Source organism: Cavia porcellus, unplaced genomic scaffold (assembly GCF_034190915.1).
Source record: "Cavia porcellus strain 051 isolate PalLab524CR breed Dunkin Hartley unplaced genomic scaffold, mCavPor4.1 scaffold_3, whole genome shotgun sequence".
NCBI lineage: Eukaryota > Metazoa > Chordata > Mammalia > Rodentia > Caviidae > Cavia > Cavia porcellus.
Genome location: NW_026947486.1, coordinates 79780405 through 79806866, shown reverse-complemented (window position 1 = coordinate 79806866; position 26462 = coordinate 79780405). Strand labels below are relative to the sequence as shown.

General features: G+C 35.2%; 1 protein-coding gene across 4 annotated transcripts in view; it reads right to left on the bottom strand.

The window, feature by feature from the left end:
- Window positions 1-26462, bottom strand: part of Dock11 (dedicator of cytokinesis 11) — a 169199-nt gene that overhangs the window by 54140 nt on the left and 88597 nt on the right. For 3 of the 4 annotated variants that reach the window (XM_063246315.1, XM_063246314.1, XM_013150173.3), the window contains 13 exons: window positions 24577-24646; window positions 24371-24496; window positions 23321-23392; window positions 21929-22075; window positions 19577-19660; window positions 18636-18747; window positions 18118-18156; window positions 16440-16618; window positions 11964-12080; window positions 10436-10511; window positions 9312-9421; window positions 7166-7280; window positions 1524-1590 (listed from right to left, as the gene is read on the bottom strand). In XM_063246315.1, the coding sequence (XP_063102385.1) occupies window positions 1524-1590; window positions 7166-7280; window positions 9312-9421; window positions 10436-10511; window positions 11964-12080; window positions 16440-16618; window positions 18118-18156; window positions 18636-18747; window positions 19577-19660; window positions 21929-22075; window positions 23321-23392; window positions 24371-24496; window positions 24577-24646 (1314 nt within the window). The remainder of the gene's footprint in view (window positions 1-1523; window positions 1591-7165; window positions 7281-9311; window positions 9422-10435; window positions 10512-11963; window positions 12081-16439; window positions 16619-18117; window positions 18157-18635; window positions 18748-19576; window positions 19661-21928; window positions 22076-23320; window positions 23393-24370; window positions 24497-24576; window positions 24647-26462) is intronic. The other variant, XM_003467597.5, reaches the window with a different exon arrangement.

Here is a 26462-nt window from a genome sequence, read left to right as displayed (position 1 = left end):
TATTACAATAACATGATATTACAGAAATAAATACACAAGTAACTACCTACAGACTTGCTATATCTTCCCACATTTATTTGCTACAATTATATCAGCACCAAAAACTGCATGTTTTTATATGTAATTTTAAGGTTAAAATGACCTGTCAATGTAAATGAACCACTGCGCTCTGCAACAAATCATAATCAATACTTCTAGCATAGTCATTTATATAAAAAAAATTTTTAAGCCTCAAAAAGGGGCCTTTCATCCAGGCGTGGTGGCTCATGCCTGTAATCCCAGCATTTGAGAAGCTGAGGCAGGAGTATCATTGAGAGTTCGAGACCAGCCTAGGCTATAAAGTAGGCTCAAGGCCAGCCTGAACTGCATAGAGAGACCCTGTCTCAAAAAGACAAAAAGGGTGGGGGGAGGGCTTTCATGGTGGTAACAAGATTGTAATTCAAACATTCTAGGTGGCTGAGGCAGGAGAGTCAGAAATTTGAGTCCAGCCTGGGCAACTCAGCAACTTAGTAAGACCTTATCCCAAACATTAAAACAAAGCAAAACAAAAAGGCTGGAGATGTAGTTCTATGTGAAGGTTCTGGGTCCATTCCCTGATACTGCAACAAGGAAGGAAGTAGGAATGCTATGTGTTATGTGTCATTATAACACTTTCCATTACTGAAAAATTCTAAAACTCATGAAAATAGGACAGATATCATACAAAACGCCCACATACTTATCACCCTCTAGCTTGAGTATCATGGACATGTGTAATCTCCACTCTGAACTGACCTTTGTTCTGCCTCCACCCTTGGTACCTTCTGTCTTTTTTAAAACAAATCAACAATATCAGCTATTTTCACTAGTAAATATTTCAGTATAATTATATTAATTTAAAAAATCTTAACTGCTGTTTTGTCTGATGATATTTTCTGCAGTATTCAAAGACTTTAACCAAATGGTTATGCGCTGATTATCCTCTGTTTAGCAACAACACTTATAAATCGTGTTTACTATTTATATAAAATTTTTCATTTAATTTTATGTCTATTTTTTTTTAGGTTTCAATAATCATGTAAAAGTAGTTCAGCATACAGTAAAGGACAACTTTCCATCTCCAGATGAGGTTTTTCTCCCAGTGTCTTGAAATGCAGACACACACACACACACACTTCTGAAATAAGTACAGTTATTCAGCTCTACACAAGAGTACAAATTATAGATTCCATTATAATTAATCTAGCATCTGCTCCAAATGAATGATGTAGAATAGCTGGTACCACTTCCATATTTTCCAGATTACAGAAAGATTCCCACTAGGCCATAAAGATGGTATGTTATTAACTAAAGTTTTCTGTAATATTGCAAGCATTCAACCCTCCATCTTTTCCTTCTATTGTTGGATAAGAAATGCTAGCCTCTATGTTATAAACATAACTGAACATTTTCTACATTTTTCACAATTTGGCTGTTGAAAACACACAAATGGTAATAAACTCCCTCAAAAAAAGAAGAAGGTTTATGAAAATAATTTAACTTACTCCAGAAGTATAAGAATGTTTATGAGCTCCTGAGGAGATACTTTATTCCAGTAAGTTAAGAGAGTATCTGAAAATGGAATAAATAAAGTGTTAGGTCCTGAACTAATGAGAGTAGCCCAGTAAAACTTTCAGTACCAATAACCTAGTTTTAACAATCATCGACTCACAACACATCGTGTTTAATCTATAGCCTTCTCTCCGTTTCCACTGCCCAACACACAACACTCTATTTTTAAAATTAATTGCAAATACATCATTTAATATGTATTAATTCACCACTTACACCTCTTACTGACTCTGTAAATGTTCTTTTAGATGGTTTATCCAAATCTTCATACATGTCATCCCAGAAGACAGGCAAGTAAGTTGTGGTTTTTACTTTAGACCTGGGATTTTTAATAAACTCTCTAAACTTTCATGCAAGTTGGTGGTATATGTGTATTTTTTTTAGGTCAAGTGCCTTTTTCTGAACTATAAGGTCTCTGCGAACCAAAAAGTTTAAGAACTTTAAATGCCAGAGAAAAAGACTGATATAATTTCCATCTTTCTCTTCTTTACATTTGGATAATAAACTCTGATATCCTATGCTTTTTAATCTAGTTACAGAACTACTATTTTGGGTGGAAAAATTCCTTCAATCCCATTCACTGAGATCTCTAGCTCATTAGGTAGCTCAGATTGGCCTGCAACTCACAGTAATGCTCTTGCTTCAGCCTCCGGAGTACTGGGATTACACGCATGTGCAACCACGCTTGCCTCACATTCCTTTTTTTTTTTTTTTTTTTTTTTTTAATCCTACTCGGATATAGTTCATGGCACCAGCAGACACTTCTCTAAATTTAAAAATATTTTAGCTATCACAAAAAATAAGCAAAAGACGTAAGCGGCAACCAGGTTAACACCCTTTTGAAAATAAAATTGGAGGACAAGACAATGTTGGTTTTATGGGGGGATGATGGAATAGGGGAGGTTTTGATTTAGTCACTTTGAATTATTTTATAAGACTGTGAATATTGATAGTCTTCAATGTTTATAAAATATTGATCACTAAGTATAAAAATGTTAATATTGAATCAAATTTGATTTGCTTCAAAATTTAAGAGAGTGGTTACCTCCCCTCAGACATTTTGGTGTCTTCCTGCCGAAAGTCTCCCATAATTCACTGGGGTCCCGCCTCTTGTTAGCGGCAGCCTGCCATGAGCGCCATTTTCGGTCGCGGAGTCTTTTGTCTCCCTGGTTTTTCTCAACAGAAACCTGTTGCCGCCTTCCCAAGAGACCGGAACTTTGTGTTCTTCCCTGAACGCGTGCTCTACAGACCCAGTGACCCAAGCAGCCTTCGAGAAGGTCTGTAAACAGGGTGGAAAGGGAGGAGCGCCCCTGCGGCCCTCAGAGGCCAGCTCTAGCTTGCCGTTCCTTCGCTGTTAGTGGCAGCCCCCACTGGGCCTTGTCGCAGCTGTTTCCAAATCGGGGAAATATGATGCAGGCAGGCAATTCGGGTGAAAGAGGCAGGAAAAATGATACAACATCTCCAGAAGGAGACCAATTGCAGCAAAACGAATGTGATGTGGCATCTGATAAATTTAAAAAGTCATGGCTAAAACTAAAAGAGGTCCATAATAAAGAGTTACGGCGTTTACAGACAAAAATGATGTGTATGAGGGAAGAGAGGTTGGCAGATAAAAGGGAGACAGACTCCACAACCAAAATTAATGAGCTGACTACGCAGTATGAAACCCTCAATAGCACCATTAGTGACTTGCGAAACCAGTTAAGCGCAAAAACATGCGACCGCTGCGTAATCAATGAGACATACAAGAATGTGTTGCAGAAAGAAATGTATAATATGCAACAATTAAATTTAAAGTTTATTTCTGGACTCAGTGCAGAAATTAGTAAACTACGAGGAGAAATACAAAAGTTTTCTACAAAAATAAAATCGGGCCAGCAACAGTTTTGTGTTTACAATTCTGATAGTGATGATGATGATTACATTCCTTGTAATCGAAAGACTAAATCTGTTTTTGACGTCAGGGACCCCACACAAATGACTCAAGTGCACCGGGCCATCAAACCAGTAAAAGGAAAAAATACTGAACAGGTGAAATCTAGATCTAAGATGGAACTGGGACAAAGTCTGAAGACTCCAGTTTCATCCAGGAGCAATGTCACTGAAGTGCCTGAGACCTCTTTTGTGAAAACTCGCTCTAAGGATGTCAAGCCTCCCACAGAAGGTAATACCTGCCAGAAGTCATTTGTAGGTTTTCCTATAATACCTTCAGTTGATACTCAAAAGAAGTTTGAACTTTCTTGTGTCACAGACTTTCCTGGAAACAAAAATGGCCCACAAAAAAGGAAACATGAAACAAATGCTTCACAAACTCCCTCCACACAAATGTGTGAACAAACCAAATTATTTTTGAGCCTGTTCGGTATTCCTGAAAAAGACATCACACCCACTCAGTCAATGTCTGAAACTTCAGAGGAAAATATGCCTGATAATAATAGACACCTGAGTCCCTTTCCTAGAAACAAAAATGAAATGGTCTGTTTGAGTGTACTGCCTTCAGACTCTACCCCAAAATCTAGTGAGAAAGAAAGATCAACACTTGTTACTTCTCCCACCAACAGTGAGAGTTCTAGGAGAGGTGGTAATATGGAGAGACCTCCAAATGCACAAGTTGCCTTGCAGAATAATGAATCTACATGTGCCCGTGATAGTGGTGTGACTAAACCTCAAAAGGATTCTCTCGGTGTCCATAAGAAGCCTGCACCAAAAAGAAAAGCTTATTCCAAGTCACAGAAAAAATAGCTTCTCTTTGTCATACCTGCTTGGAAAATGGCTTTATTTTTCAAGAGGTCAGTTTTCCTGTTATTTTAGACTGTGTGACTATTAAGTGATAATTCCTCCTGACTTTCATCTCTTTTTCAGCAAGGCAATAAGACATGAAACGTGTTTGGCAAATGACTCCAAGACTTTGAAATAGTGAATTATTTCAGTTAATAAAATAGACCTACGAAGAGAACGATGTACGTTCTTCAGAATTTCTCTACTTCCATATGAAAGTGTACAGGTAGACCATCTTTTTCTTGAGGTTAAAGTTGCTACTGTTTATGACCCAGTAAAAAAGCAAAGAGAACTTTGAAGGATGTGGACTTGTGAGAACTTGACATTTAAATGGACATAGACTAAAGTAGAATATTGACTGGATATTAAAAAGTAACTAGAATGCACCCACTGAAAATGATCTAGAAGCAGATCTTTTTCAGAATAAAATGGATATGACTTTACAGATACATAATGTGACTTTATACATACAAAAAAGAAAGAGGAGATGTAATACGGACTATATACTGGTTATGGAAAATGTACTTTTCAAAGTCAAAAAAGAAGAAGAAAAACATAATTCACAAAGACCAAGTATTTGGCAGAGAGAGAAAATGAGGTAAACATACAAGAAGAGGAACTATAAAGTTCACAAGAAACGAAAGTCATGGTTTTACCCATGGCATTAAAGAAGCAGCCAGAGACTTATTTCTGGTTAGCTCAGCATGTGGTGTATGTGTGAGAGTGAACGAGTGAGTGAGTAAGTGAGTGACTGTGTGTGTGTGTGTGTGTGTGTGTGTGTGTGTGTGTGTGTTTTAGAGTGTGTGTGTTTGTGTGTGTTTACAGGAGTACAAGAGCTGAGAACTAATCAAGTACTCATCTCTAGTCTCCTTCCTTCTCTATTTTCCTTCTCTTTATTTAAATTATGGTGTGTCCCCCCTCCCCTTTTTTTTAACAGATGGGGGAATCTCATATTGCCTGAGGAGGCTCAAATTCGCAATCCTCCTGCCTTAGGCTCCCAAGTAGCTTGGCATACAAGCACATATCACCAGCCCCAGTTGTTTCTAACCATTTTTATTTTTTATATTTTTCATGTATTGTTTGGGTATCTTTATTTTAATTATTTTGAGACATGGTCTTGCTACATAGTTCTTTCAGGGTAACCTTGAACTCACTATGTAGCACAGGCTGGCCTCAAACTCCAAAAGACCTTCCTGATTCAGCCTCCCGCATACTGGGATTTCAGTCGTGTGCCACCATGCCTGGATAGGTGTCTTATTAAAAAATTTATTGAGGGAATTTGCATGCCAAAATTATCCATTTAAAGAGTTGACAATACAATAGCTTATATTCACAGCATTGTGAAACCATTAGCGATTGTAAAATGTTTTAGAACATTTCATGACTCTACAAATGAGCCCCATAAACCTCAGTAGTCAATTTCCATATTTTCCCACTTTTAGCCTTGTGAGAAGACAGAAACAGTTAAGTTTTGACTTGTAGTAGTTATTTGACCCATAATTTCCTGGAATGAAGCACTACCAGCGTGAAAAATTATCTCCCTTATATCTTTTCCAAAGCATGAAGACTCACCAGATAACCTCAATGTAATTATCTTTGACTTTTACTCAATTTTACATTCCTGCAGCTTAAAGATTCCAGGAGGATTTTTGTTTTAGTTTTTTTTCAGATTTGTACCATATTGTACTTTAGAATTTATTATTTATATCTAATGATTTATTTCAGTGCCTTTTAGCTTTTTGGCTGTCAACTTACTTTATATCTTTGTGAACTGCATTATTACAAAGATACTTAAAGCAGGTATATTTGCTAAAAGTAAAAATAGCATGGGAATTTAGTTCAGTGTTAGTGTACTTGTGTGTACAGGAGTACATACATGCACAAGACTTTGGGTTTGACTTCTAGCACCAGTTAAAAAATAAATACCAAAGTACAAAATTTGTAAAAGATAGTGACTATAACATTCAGTACCAGGTGCCTTTTTTATTTTTACTTTGATATATCTTTATTTTTGCAATGCCAGGGATAGTAGCAAAGGCTCTGAGCAAGCTAAGCAAACGTTCTACTGCTTTAGCACTACTGTGAATTTTATTTTGGAAGTACATATTTATGTGGCACCATGTGATACTTCAATACATATATGTTTTATGTGTAATGCTTAACCCAGGTGACTTTTATGTTCTCATTCATGCATACTTTTTTTTTTGAAGAAAGGAAGGGAATTTTGTAAATTAATGTGGCATTTGAGAATAAGACAATGTGATTTTTCTTCCAGAGGTTATGCAGTTTATGAAAATCCTTGTTACATCCCATCGTATAGTGTAAAGAGAAACTGGTAATATTAGTAAGTAAGACAGTCTGCATCAAGGACAAAGCAGCCTGATAACCTGACACCAATCTGCCATACATTGATGCTACAGGAGATGACAACAGCATTCCCTATACTTGGAGAGCTTTCTTTCTGATTTTCTAAATCCTGGGCCAAATAAAAGCTAAAGTGTTAAATATGAACTGTGATTATTGTTTTCTTCTCATATTGGTTATTTAATGAATTATACACTGCATAAAATGTTTATTCAAAAACTATTGTATAATTTAGCAAATTTTAAAAATTTAAAATTCATGTAATCAAACCACTGTGATTAACACAAACTTATTTTAAGGTTCATATTAAGGTGTATTTAAGATCAAAATATTCAAAGATATTTCTAATTATATGCTCTACTTACAGACGATGGTCTGAACCTGTAAGGGTGGATTGGTAGAGGAGTTCGTGCTGAATACACTGGTAACTCACCTTCAGAAATCATTTTTACTATATATAGGTAGCACATCAAGAGGCTTCTGATTTCATACTGATCCAACCGGTTATACTGGGATACACTACTCCTTGTAGAAGAAATCTGTTGGGTCTGTGGTATAAAGACAGTACATTTATGAAACAATACTCCAGTTTAATACAGCCTTAAATTTAGCAACTATCATTAATCATATTTGGGAAAATACTTAACATAAACGTAAATTTTATACCACACCTGGCATGTAAATGCACTGAGTCTTTATTGATATAGTACCTAGCAATACCACTGAAAATTATGTTGGGGTTTTCATAAAGATAGTCCTGAATATTGTGTTTCATCCCCATATGCTTTGTGGTTTTGTTGCAGAATTTTAGTTATAACTATTACAGGAAATAAATTGCATAGAAGACTTTAAGATATATAAATAAACATTTCAAACTTTTTAAATGCCTAGTTTAATAAAACACAATGTTTAATCTTTGGTGAAATTATCTAAAATATTAGTTTAAATTAGCACATTAAGGAGAATCCAATATTCAAAAGTAGAGCCTCTACAAAGTAGTGATGTTCCTGTTATTTAATGATGTTTTGCTAAAATACCAGAAAAACTTTAAATAGCATTAAATATGGAGCTTTGTGAATAAACTACACAAATGTTCAAACAAATATGGCCCAGTGGTTCTCATAGGGTGTTTGCTATCCAGAAGCATCACTATCACCTATTAAGTGGTAGCAGGTTCCATGCCTACTGAATCTCACTATGAGAATGAGAACTGGCCATCTTGTTCATCAAGCAATCTCAGTTATTTTCATGTACACTTAGAGTGCTATGGTATAGTAGAAAAAATCTGGAATTAAAAGAGTCTGTGTTCAAGTGTATTCCTACCATATACCATAGCCCTGTAGTTTTCTAAGTCACAATCCCAATTTGTAAACTGAGATTTGAAGTTGATTAAATTTTAATAGGCCCTTCTAACTCTTAAATTTTATGATTTTATGATATTTACATAACATTGTGGCAAAACTTTTACTGATATAAAATATGATCTCAAATTTTAATGTTAGGTTTGAAACAATTTGATGGAAGAGTTGAAATACATACTCTTAATTAAAATGATGCCAGAATTCTGAGACCATCAATTTGGAGACTTAATTGTTTTCTCTTAAATTAATATCATTATTCTATTACAAAGATGTAAAATGCTGAATCAATCCTGCCAGGATGTGCTCTGTTTGAATGAGAAGGCACATTAGATGTTTTAAACTCCAGCATTCCCCCTCTAAGAATAGTGATCTCAAAGAAATAACCTAATGATGCATTTCAAGGTCCTAAAGTCCTAGAAAGGCAAGAATAATTCAAATCTGAAAGAAATTATGAAGATTAGAATGGAAATTAATGAAGTTGAGACTGAAAAAAAGGATCAATTAATAGAAGACTTGGTTATTTCAAAGGCTGTAAAGGTAATCTTGTGATGCAGGAGAAGAGATAGGAAAACTAGGATCAGAACATGGTATATATATATGCGTCAGTTCCCCCATGAGAAATGTATTTGCTGTGTATCACGTTCACTAACAAAAAATTGAAGAAAAAACTTTTCCCTTCTAGAACACATTAGAGTGCTAGAGTAACAGAAGATGTTCATAGTTAGCATGCTTGAAGATAAATGAATGCTTTGTCTCCTGTAAATAGTTTAAAATAGCCAGGTAAACCAGGTGTGATAGTGTGTACCTGTACTCCCAGATTCTTGGAAGGCTGAGGCAGGAGTATCTCTTGATCCCAGGAGTTCAAACCTAGCCTTAGTGACACAGCGAGACCCTGTGTCAATGAATAAATGGATGTCTGGGTGGATGAATGTAGTATTTTAAAAATCAAAGACATTCAAGTACCAGCATCCAGGATAGGAAGAGATGGCTAAAATATCCAAGCATTATGAGATGGTTTTTACAATCCAGGGTGGACTATGAGAATAGAGACACATAGTTATATAAAAAAGTAAGATTATAGGGCTGGAGATAAAAGAGTTCAGTGGCACAATGCCTGTCAAGCACAAGGTTCTGAGTTCAATTCCTGGCATACACACACAGACAAAAAGATTGTAACAGTCTAATAAATCACTAGCTTTATCTTACTTAGATTCTTACATTTTCAACAGCGTTGCCTTGATCTGGAAATCCTGGTGCTCCTTCTGGGATGAGGGAACCTCTTGAATCTTCCCTCTTAATTCCATGTCCATTTTGAAAAGAACCATAAGCTGGAAAAAACCCCAAGCCCTTATTAATGATAGGAGAAATTGTCAAAAACATCTTTAAAAATAAGTACTAGGACTGATTTGTAAGGGAAAATGATATGGATTCATAAAATGTAATTTTAAAAATTGAAACATTTTAAAATTTTCCTTGTGAAAATCCTTTTAAAATTAAACATCTTTTTCTCTGTTGTCATACTTTTTTTTTTTTCTGGTACCAGGGATCGAACTCACCACTGCCTGCTTGCAAGGCTGGTGCTTATGCTGCTGAGCTAAATCTCCAGCCCCTGTTGTCATATTTTGATGCTCTGTCAAACATATTTTTTGTGTTCCCTAAAACATTTTCATGTTTGTTTCATCAAACATATTCATGTTTGTGGCTTTGTGAAAAGTGGTAATTATTTGCATTTAAATAATTATTCATTAAGTTGGAAATTTAATAAAACTACAAATGGATTACCAACAAAAAAATAAGTACAGAGGCTGGAAATGTGGCCTGGTGGCAGAGTATTCTATCTCCAATACCCCCCCCACACGGAAATTATTTTAAATAAAGATATAAACAGTAGATCCTCTCATTTAAAATGTGAAATTTACAGATTATATAAAAAATGATAAGAAACCAAGTAAAGGTTAAGCAATTTTTCTTTTCTATCTTAAAACACTTTGTTATGTATAAAATCACAAGCAATTCTTCAGAAATCATAAAATGAAACATCATTCAAGAAAATTTTATAAAGAAAAACTTGGATCCAAAAAAGGGAAGTATGCCCAAAATTCATAAAAGATAAGAGGTTGAGAAACCAGAGTTTTTTTTTTCTGATTATCTTCTATTTTCTCAGTATACAAAGTTATGTTTTGAACAAATGTAAACAAATTAGGCAAACAAATATGGCTGCAAGTGTCAGATTTTAATTAAGCTTTAGTGATCATCATGCTATGTATAATTTTATTATGAAATATTTCAAAAATGCAGAGAAGTAAGGTGTACATTTCTGAAGACATAAAGGACTTGATTACCAGTGTCTTTGTCAGTGCTCAGACTTCCTCTATTTGTAGGTGAGGTGAAGCCACATGGAAACTCATCCCTTGATGCCTGTAACAGAATGTGATACCTATGTCACTTAAATCAATTTGTACACTAGGATGAGAAGAATTTCAGACCAAGCTTGATGTTAAAACTTGCTATGAAAGTCTAAAATGAAGTACATTACTTAGCACTGAGGTGACTCTGAAAAACTGGCTACTAGCATTCTGTTGTAACCAAGCCAGAGACAGAATTCTAGATAGCTGCAACTGGCATCATCTAAACATGGTACAGTTCTCTACCTTGGAACCAAGGGCAATGGTAGAAGTAGGAGTGTGACCAGAAGCCATAGGTAAACTTGAGCTGCAAAACAAAGGCTAGTAGAGTATCACTGTCAAATATAGGTGGCATCAGCATCAGCACTGAGCTAGTATGTCAAGAAAGACCAGCCTGACATCCTGATAGGTGATACAGCATCCAAATTCAGCTAACTGATACAATTGAGTGGTACAGGCAAGCAAGCCATTTTGGCAAGCTTAAAGGTGGATTTCTTAGGAGTCTAGGCACGACTTAATACACCAGCTGGGGCATTTCACAGACAATGCTTCTGGTTGTGAAGGGCATAGTTTAGCCTGTCACCCAACAGAGCTACTCAAAGTGCAAAGGTGATCTTCAGCCATACACACATGGAAGGGGGAAGGAGTTAATAGTTCCACTGAGCACCACATGTTTAAATTGAGACACTGGAGAATATCCAGAAGAGTGACCAAGAAAGTAAAATGTTTGGAATGACAGAGATATCTGGCCTGGAAAAAATTTAGAAGGCATATGTAGAATGGGTGCCTGTGGAAGTAAGAACAGATGTGTTCTGTATGTTTCTAGAGGGAAAAACTAAGGTTGATGAGTAGAAACCCTTTCAGGTCTTATGTAAGGAATGTTTTAATTATTACAATGGCAAAAGTTAGTTTTACAAAGTGGGAAATTGATTACTTCCAAAGTTCCCATTTAGTGTAAAGATTCGAAAAGAAAAGGAAAGCAAAGACCAATTGTAATGAGCTAAAAGAGACTCACTAACAAGCACTGAAAATAGACTACCAAGGAAGGGGAGAAGCAAAGGAATATAGTTTAATCCCCATTGTCTAATGTTCTGGATGTAATGAATCTTTTGATCATTTTCATTTTGAAAAAATATATCTGGGCATATTAACAGCAGTAGATTTTACAAAGCTCTGGGTACAAGGGGGCATGGTGCTTTTTTTTAACCTTATTTAAAGTGTGGTTCCTGGACCAGAGGCAGCCCTGTCCAAGGACCACTGAATCAGATTCTGTCTTTTAACAAATTCTCCAGGCAATTCATAGGCCCATGAAAGTTTGAGAAGTACTGCTCTAGGAAAAAGTGTAAATGTAGTAATAGAGTAAAAAGTGAACACTTAAGATTGAGTCCATGCAACATATAAGCCCAATTCCCAATATATTCAGTAAAACAGGTTAAAATTCAAACAGAAATGCATGAATACTTACAGAATTAGGCATGGCTGCACAAGAATATAGAGTATCTCGGCCTGCTAATCGCTGTATATTTTCCAAAAGTAGTCCAACAAATGGGAGATACAATTGTGCTATTTTGGCTTGTTGGTTCTGCAAAAACAATTACCAAAAGCTGAATTGCTACATAATATTTATAAATAAAGTTTCACATGTCAATTTAAAAGACTAAAAGTGGATCATTTTCCACAACAAATTAGTAAAGCATGAGTATCTATACTTAGAATCTCAAAACTAATTACTCCAGAAATTTGTGGGCATTTGAATTTCTACAGAGTATAGAACCAAAACATCCATCAAAGATAACTATATGAAATATGAAGTTGTTTTTAGTAGCTGTCAATCTGTAAAGCACATAATACCGGTCTGGTTCTTTAACTGTAATGAACCTTAAGTTTTATGGAATCAGGGACTGTGTCTGTCTTGTTCACTGCTTCATCCTGCGTGCCTGAGCACACAGCAGATGGTCAGAACATCATTAGCTGAGTGAATGAGTAAATGGAAAAGTGAAAGCCTGTGCATTTCCATATTCATTCAAGAAATACTTTTTGCTTTGATTAAAGCTCCAATTATAATAATGTGGTCTTGGCACCATAAATCAATTATAAGACTTAGGAGATCGATATATTTGTAAACAAATAAATAAAGCTGCCATTAATTCTCTTAACTAATGTGGTGCCTCTTCTACAAATGTATTTGCTCTCTTCAGCTATGGTCATCTTTCACCAGATTTGTGCATTCAAATCAGAGAAAACTGTGGCTGTAATGGCATGAGAGTTGCCCGCTTATTTCAGGACTTCCAGTCTCTCTAGAAACTTAGATAAGCTCTCTAGGGCAAAATAATCAACCTATAGAATATGGGTGGTTATCAGTAAGTACCCCACTGTTCTATTCTGCATTTATCCTTAAGTCCAAACATTGTTTTTCATATTTAATTGGCCATTTATCTATTCTTTTGGGAATTTCAAAAACCCTTAACAGACTTACTACTAACATGGCACTCAGTGGTAGTCTACACCAGAAGAAATAGATCTGGGTTGTCCCACATGATGCTGATGTTCAAAGCCTTGAGGACCATGAACTTAGTACCATATCTTGCCTTAGGTGAGAATGCTATTTACATTAATCTCTGACAATGATTAATTTGTATACTTCCTTTAAAACTCCAGTTCTCTCAGGTTATCTGACAAAGGATCTTTAGTTGAAACACATTCTTGTCAGTGCTACCTCTAGGTATAATTCTGCCTTTTGAAGCTAAAAAAAAAATCTACTTTGACTTTTACATGGCAACCCTTTAAATATTTGTATTACCATGAATTGTCTTCGTTCATTCTTAATGAGGCTACATAGCTCTCATTACTTTACTTCATGCCTTTAGCTCCAAGATTTGTCATCATCAACTACACTTTTGGGGGGTAGTTCTCTATTTTATTAAATGTCCATTTGAGACACAGTATAGCTAGAGGTTAAGAATATAGATTTTGAAATTAGACATGAATGGACACCAGCTCTCCTACTGCTAACTATTTAATTTCAATCAAACCACTTAACCAAAAATACACTTTGGTAAAATGGGAATGACAGTAATTTTATCAATTCATGTGAGGTATTTAATATAGTGTCTAGCATATGGGAAATCCTCCATAAATTTTAGCTGCCATTATTTATTATGGTTTCTAGGTAAGAATTTAATTTAGTTCTGATAGTGAGTAATCTCTATGCAAAGAAATACAACTCTAAGATGGACAGTATCAGGAAAATATAGTTATCACAAAAAAAACAGAATTTGCCTGCCCAAAAGACAGCAACTTAAAAATCTATTAATAAGAAAACTGATTAGATAAATAAAATAATGTATAATATATATGATAAAATACTATGCAACTATTTTTAAAAATGTAGTAGCTTTAATCTTAAGTATAAAAAGAATAATGCATAATAACAGAGTTGGGTACACATAAAAGTACACATGAGAACTTTCAACAGTAGTTGTTTCTGGAGAGGTGAATTTGGTTATAGACATAAGGAATAGGAGAGGTGCATTTTGATTTTTATTTGTTACCATCTACATAGATTGCTGTTTAAAGAAAGTAAAATTAGAAAGTTTGTTCCTGGCCCAACTAGAAATACAAATTGCAATTCTCTTAAGTGTTAACATCATGCGTAGTGGCCACAGGAACTATAGGGCCTAAGACAAATGTTAGACATTGGACATGGCTGTTCTGATGAAGAAAAGATATCTTATGATGAGTAGAACAAGAGATTTCTCCACACAGTTTATAAGTAACACATAACATCAACATTTCCAGAATTCCTCTCCAGAAAGAGAGGCTTAGGATGGCAATGTGTTTGGAAAGGGTGGGGGTGGGGAGTCTAGTCTCAAAACATGCTTTCCATAATTCTAAAGCAACTATTTATTTGGGGGACTTGATAGAAATTATGCAAGCTTAAAGCTTCCTTCTAATCCTCACTCTGACCTCATCACTAATGAGAAACATGTTTCATTTGAACGTATCTGAAAAATGACCTCTTACCTAGGTTTCTGGTGAACTCTTTGCAACAAACAGAGAAAGAACATTTGTGTATCTTCATCTCAAAAACTCCAATTGAGTTTTTGGTTAACCAGGCCCATGAAACAAACAAAGTTCTTCTGAAAAGAAGCCTATATTCATGCAATGCCTGTGTGAAGCTCTTGAGCAATAAGGAAAGGGCTCTGTATGTCACTGAATGGGTTGTGAAGCTTTATATATTTGAAGATTTCCCATAATCTAAAATCTCCAATACTCAAACAGGCATACTGTTGAAGTTATTTACAGGTAACAGTAACTTTGTATGTGTGTGTGTGTACACATACATGTGTATACATATTGCTTTCATAATTTAAAATTTTAAGTGTCTAAATTTTTGATGTAAAATATTTAAATTCCATCAGTGTTAGACACTGATGAAATCTCATTTTCATTTACTTTCATCTAGACCGCCAGTGGGGGAAAATATACTTTCCCGATTAAGAAAGGGAAATTCATTTTGGACTTTTCCTGTGAATAATTTAAAATAACAATGAAAGATGTTTTTCTCCACGCTGAGATTCTTTTACCCACTACTAAACATTATGTAACAGTTAACTAGAACCCAGTAATACCTGGCATCATTAGAGGCTTGACCAACTTGGTTGGACCGGATGACTTAACTTATGTTAAATCAACATCAACATTCACAAAAAAAAGAAAATGGCACATAGTAGAGCAAACTACCTCATGTGGGAGTGTATTATTATAGTCACAGAGTGACAAAATACAAACCTATTACTGCTTATTATAGCAGTAAATATATTTTAAACCTAACAAGTTGATCCATGTCAGGACAAAATCACATGAGAAAAAGTAGCAATGTAGCTAAGTAAAAAAATATTGGCAACTAAAAGACAAATGGATGTCATTCACTGGCAGGCGTTTTCTAAAGGGTAGATAGGAATGCTATAGAAAAAGGATACAATCCATCTCTGAGTCAACTTTCCAGAACAATTACTATAATATCTTACACCTTAATTTTGTTTATATTCAAATATAAAAGGATAAGTTACTAATTGTGAAGCTATATGATGTTCATTTAAGCAATGGATACTAGCAAAGTAAGCTAGGTTGTTCCAGACTCACACAGTTTGCAGTGTACTACTTTCAAGCCTGCAAGATTTAATGCCAATAAGATTATGGGTCTGGCAGTGTAGCTCTGTGTTAGAATATTTGCCTAACATGTGTGAAGTCCTGGGCTTGATCACTAGCATCGCAAAAACCAAAAAAACTGAACAGATTTGTATATACACTTTAAAGGTACAGAAAATGTGTTATGTATCTAAGTATGTAAAGTTTATAGGCACATCTATAGCTACTGATCATAATATACCATCACAACATTTTTTAAGTAAAAAGACATTATATTACAAATTTTATATATGATATATTTAATGTACTTTATTACTAACCACTTAAACAATAATATATTTATTTAGGGATATACTGTATATTTAAAGATATATATATATATATATATATATATATATATATATATATTTGACAGACTATGTATGGCTTTGACCCTATACAATTTTTTAAAAATCATAATTAGTTTATATAAGAAACCACTAAGGCAGTTACGTTGTTCTTATGGTTTGATAGGCTGAAGACACAGCTCAGTGGTGGAGCACATATTTATTTATGGGCAAGGTCCTGGATTCAATCTTTAGCACATAAAATAAATCATTGATTTTTGAAACCAGTATTTATCTTTAAGAGTTACCTCGAAAGTTTTTAAAGCCTAATGACTTGAACAGAAACAATTTATTCATAAAAATATGTGTTAAAGCTTATATTATGCTCCTTGCTGTAAAGTTTGATCTTGGAATGAAAAAATCTTAGTAGAAATTTACTGATGTGATACTGAGGACATCCTTACCTTGTGCTGGTATCTAGTGTCAAATGCATGTTTTATCAAAAGATTCTTTATGACAGAGATAGCTGTATATCTGATTTCATAATTGTCTTGAAGAGCAATGGATGTTTCCCTCAGAAGTAGACCAACCAAGAAGTGATGCTTGCAATATTCATCTGATAAATTATATTCAAGATTTGAATCTGCAGTACAATAAAATTTGGAACCTTTTAATAAAATATTGTAATTACTATTTAATAAGTGACCATACAAGCAAGAACTATAATTTTTATCATACTTGAATCTGAGCAGCTCTTTCATCATATAGAATAAGCATGCAAACTTACACAAAACAAGAGCAAAACAGGGCTCCAGGTGTCCCTAGATTCTAATGAACTCTTAAAAATCTCAGACTAGAACCTGTACTAAAATGATTCTATATTTGGTACTGTTTTCACATGATTCTTTACATCTGAAGAAAACTTATTACAACTATAAACTTGAATGACTCTATAAAATTCTTGATTTACTTATCTATTTATACGTATAACGTGGGAACATGAGAAACTAGACAACAGAATCATTCTAATGGTATTATGTACTATCTGTTTTACTAATCACTACATATTGTTCTGAATACATACATGGAGTATGAGAACAGAAAGAAAAAAAAACTTCATTGTACTCCAATTCATCATCATGCAAATACAAATCTTTCATTGTACAGAATCGTCACTTCAAATCATGTCTTTGAATTTTTTTTTAAAGATCTTCAATCTACTTTAAATCCTGTGTGTTATATCTTGGCTGAGACTTGCCTTATAACAATTCAGAGAATACAGTGATCAAGTTTAATGACTTCTACAAAGGACTTTAACTATGTTTATTTCCTTACCCCTACCATGTAATTCAGTTAGGCCAGAAAGCTGAAGGGCACATCTTAATATATTTCTTTGCCTCTTCAACACAAGGCAGTGTTTACAGCTAGGACTTAATGCATGTTGTGACAAGTCAACTTTAATCCTTAATCCTGATTATCCCTCCTATCCTTTCATTTCCCTGGTTTCTTCATTGCTAACAATAAATACTGTGGGAAGTATGTGAGCAGTGCATGCTGTGGCTGGACAGGGGTACTAGGGTCTTAAAACACTTCTCTAAGGACCAAGACAAATGGCTATCTTCCTGCATTGTGGATGTTCTTTGGTGAATTTCAATCATTTTCCATGCTTCTACTGACTAACCAAGGTGACCTTATTAGATTTTGAAAATGGTAATACATATTTTACTTTAGTGATCTGAATAAAACCAATCAGGTATTTCTAACACATTTTGTGGCCAAGTAGCCAATAAACAGGGTCACAGGGAAGGAGGCAAGCCTGGGACAGGAGAAACCCACTTAAAGAAGAGATACCCTCAAAAAAAGAACCCTCCGCCCATCCCTTGTCCCCAGGCTGGCTTGCAGCAGAAATTTGTTTGCTTAAGGCAGACATTTTTAAATTGATTTCTCTTGCAGCACTCAAATTTATTTTAAAGTAAGCAAGCACACTGTCTTTTAGATCTTTCTGGGTACAATATCCAAAGGCTAATTTTGGCTAGGGAGGATTTGAAAAGCAAACAAAACCCCCATCCATCTTAGCGATTCATCAAATCAACTGTGTTTAAAAACAGCAAGCTTCTTTAGAGTGAACCGAGTTAAACCTACCTACTGAAGTCAAATGGTCCACCGCAAATGAAAAAAAATCTAATTAATATATGAAAAGAAAAGGGACAAATAAAAAACATAGTAACATAAGAATAGTGCTACACAACAAAGCAGTCAATAAAACTAGCAATGGCTTTAAACTGAAGGCATTTCATAAATTCAGTATATGCATGTTATCATTTTAGGCTGCCTTTATATTTCTTTTGATGCTTTCAAAGGAACTGCATTTCATCATTTAGCCTCGAACGAGATTCTAAACACTGTTACAGAGAGCAATTTTATTACTATCTGACATCTGTGTTTATACAGCAATCTACATAGCACACTTGATTTCTTCATACTATAAATACTGCCACTAATACTAGGGAGGAAATGCAGAATACCATTAGTGGACCTGTCTTCAGATACTAACAACTCTGAGATTACCTTCAACTTAACTGGTATACTTAGAAAATACTATACTACACTAGCACTAGCAAAAATGGAAAAATTCAATGATGGTATATGCAAATACATACCTTGAACTCGCTGCAATTTGGGTTTTGCAAATGCCATTGGCAAGTTCAGAGGAATGTAATGTTCATGATTGCAAATTGTTTGTAGAAATTCAAACTTGTATTCAGCCAGAACCTAAATGGAAAGAAAGTATACATTAAGTTATTTTGAATAGGCATTTACTATTTTCAGAATCTAATACACAGCATTAGTCTTCATAAGAAGTACTCAGTATTCCAAGCATACACTGAGATGAAACTTGTGCAGGAATGCATTAAACACAGCAGTCTTGAGACTATTACCTTGTTTAAAAGCCCTGCTGTAAGGATTGTGTTGTATAGAATCTGAGAAACTGAATTTTGACATGTTCCCCTACACGATAAAATTGAGCATTTGGTGCCTACCTTCTTAGTCTATTTGTACAAATATTGTCACTTACGTCCAACACCTGTTTTGCTTCTCTTCCTGGCAATCTGGAATTCTGACCACTCTTCAATACATGATCAGCCCCCCAATAAAAACTGGGAACTCTAAGTCTTAAATGGGATTCCCTGAAAAGAAATAGTGCACACATGTGGCTGTATTTTCACTGCTGCAGGGAGATGATGTTAGGTGACCTTTTACAGGAGGGACAGAGCCCAAGACAGCCACACAGGGGCTGTCACAGACTCCACTGGATGCCTTTGTCCTTTCTGGATCCAGTTATGTATCCTCATTGTGGTACTCTCATGAATCCTAGTCAGGTGTCCCACAGTATGTTGAGTCCTACCAGTTACTTGCTGATCGTGTGTGTGGCTAGAGAAGCTCCAAAACACTGTCCAATATTCCCTGATTTGATAAAAACTAATACTCAAAGGTACCTAAGGAAGAAAAACACCAGTTCCAAATCCTCCAGAAGAGTGTCACCCTTGATGGCATGCTTTAATGACTGACATTCACTACACAGTATACCTCTATAACTTACCTTAGGATCTTTGGGGCTGAATCCAGATATATAGTCATTTATCAAATTGAAAACAAATCCTCTATCCATTAGAGTCAAACAACGCTATAGAAACCAAAACATAATGAATGGTTAGTTACGTAATTCTTTTAAAAGACAAATATAACTTGAAAATAATTTAAATTTGTTCTGCACTAAATAGGTAACATTTTCCTTTTTTACAGATAATAGAATAAGAGCTGCTGGGGCTTCAGGTGATCTTGAAGAAGATTAAGGGCAAAGTGACTTATCATTCAACTAGAGACTTAGTGGCCTCAACTGTACAATTTTCAAAACATGTAGAGGAATGAGTGTGTTTTGAGATAGTGTGGCAATCTAAAGAAATAAGCAATTGAATAAGACATAGTATTTATTCTTCTCCAATGGTAAAGACAAATAATTAAAATACAGCACAGTAAGAGGTGCCACAGAACACTGCAAGGACAAGTGGTCAATGCTGCATAGGAGGGTTAAGCAAGAACTTAACTAAAACATGAATAGACTCTGCCAGGCAGATGATTGGTCTTTTCATTAGTTGTACTGACCCTGCTGTTTTCCTCACTTTACCCATCATGCCAGCAAGAAAATCAGGTTCAAAATTATTTAGTGTTTTTCCACTGCACATGTGTCAAACGTAAACTCTTTACCAGATACTCAAGGCCTTCCACCATCTGGCACTAGATGGCCTTTCCTGCTTTGTCTTCACACATTTTAATTCACTACACAGTGACTCTGCCTCTCATCCTTTTGCTCAAGGATGCTTCACCTGCAACACTTTAATTCTTGTCTTGAGGAACTCTGAACTATGCTTCTTATCTCTGTCCATGCTGCCTGGTCATGGTTCCTCTCTTTCTTCTTCTAAAGTATTTCATTGTATTTTCAGTATTATGGTTATAACCTCTATCTTGTGTGTTTATATGAGCATGACTAGAGATAGTCTCTCACATCTTTGAGTCCTCACATAGAAGGCAGGCAAATCTTTGTGGACTTCACTTAGTAAATACTAGTGTTAAATCAATGCTGCTTTGCCCCCTTTACCTAGATCCTTCAAGTTTAAAACTCCAGGTAAGAAATTAAGGTTTTATATTTCAGTTAATCTCATTCTTTTTGTTTTTACTTTAAAAAGAAATGTAGTCAGGTGTGAGAAAGAGGATCACAAGTTCAAGCCCAGCCTGGACAACTTAGTGATTTATATTCTATTTCAAAAATTTAAAATAAATTAATTAATTAAAAAGGCTGGGGATGTAGCTCAGGGCACAAGCTTGTGTTGAATCCTTACACCCCCCACAAAAGACACAACATGAAAATGCTTACTTTTTAATACATAAAAGGCTTATGAAATAGTTTCAAAACTTTAATTCTGGCCCCAAAATGTCAAATGTTAGAAAATCACACTCTGAGCTAGGCACAGTGGCACTTGCCTATTGGCTCAGCTACTCAGGAGGCTGAGGCAGGAGGACTGCTTGAGTCCAGGAGTTTGAGAAAGCCTGGGAAGCATCAAGAGACTTTATCTCAAATTTTTAAAAAAAAGAAGAGAAAAACACAGCCTGAAGATCTAAAACTTAGTTGCAAAGTTTTAATTTAAAAAAGAGGGTATGTTAGACACTAAAACTACTGAGGTGGATTATGAAGTTCTTAATACACATCATGATGAAATATGAAGAAAAGAGTAATAGTAAAATCTAAATGTGTCAAAAATTCCTGCCTGTCTCTGCAATTACATATCATTGTTTCTTGGTAAAACATCCCAGCACTGATACTTACATACTGAAAACAACAAAATGTAGCAATGACAAATGTGCTCTCTTTGGTAAACATAGGAACTTCTGGTATCTCTCAAATAAAAAATTTCACTGACCAAAACTAATGATATTTGTTTACATGTATTAAACTCCAGATACATCACTAAATAGGTTGCTTTAGCTCTAAAGTTGCAAACTTAAAATCCAATTGGAATCAGGGAAGAGACTTGGGTGCATAAAGAGGTTCAGAGTACAATAAGGAACGGTGGGAACCAGGGCAACCTAGAAAGTGCATGCCCTATCTAAGAGCAGAAAAATTAAAATATGTCTGAAACATCTTAGAAAATAAGCAACACATGTCTTTCAGTTCATCCACTTGTGTGGGACCTCAAATTTAATTCATTAGCTATTTCAGTTTGAAATAAGATAATCCCAAACTTGGCTTATCTAACAATTCAGTCAAAAGTGTTACTGCAACAACCTGATGAAAACCTAGATGAATTGTTAGACAGTTGATAAGTTTTTCCTTTGATTTTCAAGACACTGTCAATGAAGAGTGTTCCTTACTATATTCTGGCTCTCTTTAACTCACCTTCAGGAAGCTAGCCAAACTGTAATTCACATTTCTGGACTCCTCAGGAATCTCTGCATAACGAATAGTCACATGTGGAATTATTGCAAGCAGCAATGAATGTAAGACATGATGATATGCCTCGGGAAATCTCTGGCCTCTGGGAAGCTTAAATGAAACAGGGAAAGAAAAAGAGTTCCAAAAGTTCTAAATCAACTGCCACTTTTGCTTCCAAATACATAGTGTAAATAGTTCTTTTTAAACTGAAGTATAATTTTTCTTCCAACTAAAAAATGGTATCACTATCTCAATGTATACTTTAGATTCTTACCAGGACTGTCTGATCTAATAATATAACTGACTTCAATTATCAGTAAGAATGGGTCATTCCAACCCAACTCTGGAATAACATGTTCTTGGGATACAGAATCATCCTGGTTTTTCATTTAATTTATCCCTGGCACACAAAGTAACGATGCACTTCAGTTTCAGCAAACTAATACTATTAAACTTTTGATAAAATAATGACTGTAAGGTAGGTTTTTTTTTTACTTTGCAAGTCTTAACTTTATAGTTTCTGTAATGAAATAAATTTCTTTGTACTGAATGAGTATCCCTAATCCAAAACTCTGAAATGTTCCAAAATTCAAAACTTTTTGAGCATCAACCAAAAGTGTAAATTCCATACCTGGTATCATATGATGGTAATAGTTACAACACAAGACATTTCATAAAATTACCTTTAGGCTACTTGTATAAGGTGTATGTGAACTTTGTGTTTTGACTTGGGTCCTATCCCCAAAGTATCTCATTATATACGTTCAGATATTTCAAAATCTGAAACAAGCTGAAATGGTAACTATTTGTGGTTCCAAGCATTTTAACTGAGGGATTCTCAACATGTAACTTTAAACAAATTTTTAAAAACAAATGTATATGTTATGTTACAGGAACACATGTATGTACTGAATATTAAGTTTTGGTTTTGTTTTTAAACTTTGTACCTGCCTTAAATTTTTGTAACAGAAAGATTATTTCAGATATGGTACTTGTTCTTTTTCTAAATCAAACTTCCAACATAGACATTTTTAAATCATAAAACAAAGGTACAGCCTCAAAGATAATGAGTTTTACAGGGTGAAAAATTATACGAAAGAATCTGTGAAGCCTGCAGATTGGACTATGAGAATACACAAACTGTGAAACCCCCAATTTGCTCAATACAGCTGTTGTTTTTGTAAGCAACATTTAATAAAGCAAAAGGCCAGAAGGAGATCTCTAAAACAAAAGGAGATCTGCCTGGCATTGCAATATGTAAGATTAGCATTCTCTGTCACATATTATTCTTTTATACAACTGTTACTCAGCAATTACAATACAATAAAACAAAACATTATTATTGAGCCTGCTTACCTTAATTTTGTTCTCTTCCAGCAAGTATGTGGCCATGGACTTTGCAATTATTTCAAAGAAAAACCATGAGTACTAAAACAAAACAAAAAATCTTTAATGGCTATCCAAATCTTTGAAGCTTAAAAAAATTAAATCTGTATGGATCTTGAATTTGAACTTTACTAACATTTTCAAGTAATTACAATTCATTAGCAAAGTGTCATAGAATACCTTCAAATTATTTTACCAGAAAGGTACTACTGTACCTCAAATTTGACTAGTGATGTACAAGGGAGAGGCAGGAATGTTTGTCCCAGTGGGGAAGGCTATTTTTCAACTAACATTATTTTGAATTTCCCACAGCTGGTAATAAAAGCACACCAAAGTTTAGTTCATATTGTTTTTACTTAAAAATTCTCTACAGTGAGTCTTATTACCACCCGAACTCAGAGAAAGAGAGAGAGAGAGAGAGAGAGAGAGAGAGAGAGAGAGAGAGAGTGTGTGTGTGTGTGTGTGTGTGTGCTGGGGGCGGGGACCCAACCCTGACCTTGAGACAACACGAATGTAGCCTAATTGGCTGACCTGTTTGCTCACATTTTGTAATTTGAGAGGCAGAGAAAACCCTCAAGCAGATGTATTCCAAGGTACCTCAAATTCTATGATTTATAAAGGAAATAAAAAATATTGACAATAAGAGCTATCTTTTATTGAGTGCTTTCTATGTTCCAGAAACAATGTATTGAATACTTTACTCATGATTTAGAAATGAGGAATTGGAGGTTTAGAGATGCTAAATAACTGGCCTCAAACTCCAGAACTGTGCTGTAATGGATATAAGATTCTAACTCAGATTCATTGGATTCAGTTTTGTTCTATTCTGCATTTGATGGAGGGCTGGGGTGGACAGGAAGTTGAAGGTTCTGCGGAGAACTTCAGGAAAAAGACGCTTGTGCACAGTGATGGGAAGGAGGTCACATGAGAAAATGCTGAAAACCCAGAATTAAACCAGGAAGGGATCAAACAACTACAATTATGGCTGCTTTCTCTCTCAGTTGTGTCTCATGTCTTTACCTTTAGCAGCTTATTTATTGCTAAGAAATCCGCAGACTGTTTCAGTATTGCTATCATCGTCGTAGCCAGGGTCTCATGTATCAGCTGGGTCTGAAGTGCACTTGGTTTTTCAGGTCGGAAGCTATACTGCAAACACAGAAAAGGAACCATAAGCCAAAACTGTCTTATAGAGCAAACCACTTGCCTAGAAAGCTCAGTCCACAAACCTTAATGAAGGATCTTAAATAACTTTCCAAGCATTCTTCATGACACTTTGATACGATGTGTAAGAGAACCCTGAAACGATATTCACAAAAGTCAGCATGCTGGACTGCAATTACTATAGTGTACCTGTTAAATAAGATCATTGTGTTTAACTCCCCTCCCCAAAAATTTAACACTGCCTGACCAATTAAAAATGAGGTAACATAAGAAATAATGGTAGTTCAGGTCTAGTAAAGATTTCTGAAACTAACATGCTTAGTGCTTGTAAAATTTATTTCCTGGTTCAAAAGAACTTTACTTGCTGCCCAAATATTTCTTTTCTAAATCTTTGTGTTTGAACTATGTATGGTCATAGCCACTTGAAGACCTCAATTTCAGGTAAATCCTGAAATTCCTCTAGAGAGAATAAAAGTAAAAAAATAAATAACAGGGAAGGGGGAAAAGAGAAACAGGGCAGGTATAATGATAGGAACTAAAATTGGAAGCAAATATGAAATTCATGAAAAATTTAAATTAGGAGTCTAGCAGTTGTTCTCAACTTCAATATGCATCAGCATCATCCAGAGAGTTTCATAACAGATTGCTTAGTTCCTCTTCAGAGTTTCTGATTCTGTAGGTCTGAGGTGAAGTTCAATGCTGCTGGTCTAGGAACCACATTTTAAATTAAAATAATGCTTCTTAAATTTTCAACCAGATTGTCTCCAAAACAGAGATGAACAAATAGCATGCAGTTGTGTGTAAGTTGGGGCCTGATGGAAGAGGCTGAAGCAACAACAGAGACAGCAAAGCCTGAAGTAGTCAGCATGGAGCTCACAAGTTTTTAAAGTCTCCTATTGTCTATCTATCTATCTATCTATCTATCTATCTAATCTATGTATCTATTATCTCCCTTTGGTACTAGATGTTGAATACAAGAGTGCTGAGCTTCATTTTCATTTGTGTCCTTTTATTTATTTTATTTTGACAGGTTCTCAGTAAGCCACTAAATTGTCCAGGATGGCCTTGAACTTGCAGTCGCTGGAGCTGTTTTAGCCTCCCAGAGTGCTGGGATTAGGGGTATGTGCCACCACACCCCACTAAAGTCTCCTATTTTAATTTTGAAATTCAGGTGCAGTTTTCATTTTACTCCACAGTATGTTTTTGCTCATTTTTATGTAAAAACAGTGCTTTCTTATTCTTTCAAGTAAAAAAATGACAGCTCAGTGACACATTCTGTCCAATGTGAGACACTAGTCATATATAGCTATTTGAATGAAAATGAAACATAATTAAAAATTCAGCTCCTGACAGAACTAGCCTCTCTTGAAGTACCCAATGGCCACAGGTTCCTGGTGGCTGCCATAATGGACATGAGATCAATTAAAATTCATATATTTTGTTTCTTAAAATATATATAACATGGCCATAAAGAGAGAAATAAGAAGCATACACAAATGATAAGGGACTTCAATATGCCACTTCAATTACGACAAATAAACTGGACAGAAAATTAATATGTAGATATTGGACTTGGGCTATATTTAGACCAAAAGGATCTAACAGACATATACAGAATATTCTATCTGAGAGCAAAAGGATATACATTCTCCTCCAGGATAGATTACATGTTAGGATACAAAACAAGTCTTAAAAAATTTAAGACTGGAGCTGGGCGTGGCTGTGTGCACTTGTAATCTTGGCACTCAGGAGGTTGAGGCAGGAGGATCACAAATTCAAGGCCAGCCTAGGCTATATAGTGAGCTGAACAGCCTGAGTTACACACTGAGACCCTTTCTCTAAAAAAAAAAAAATTAAGTCATATCAAGTATCCTTTTCAATCACAATGATATGCAACTGGAAATAAATAACAGTAAGAAGTGTGGAAAATTCAGGATGTGAGAATTAACAG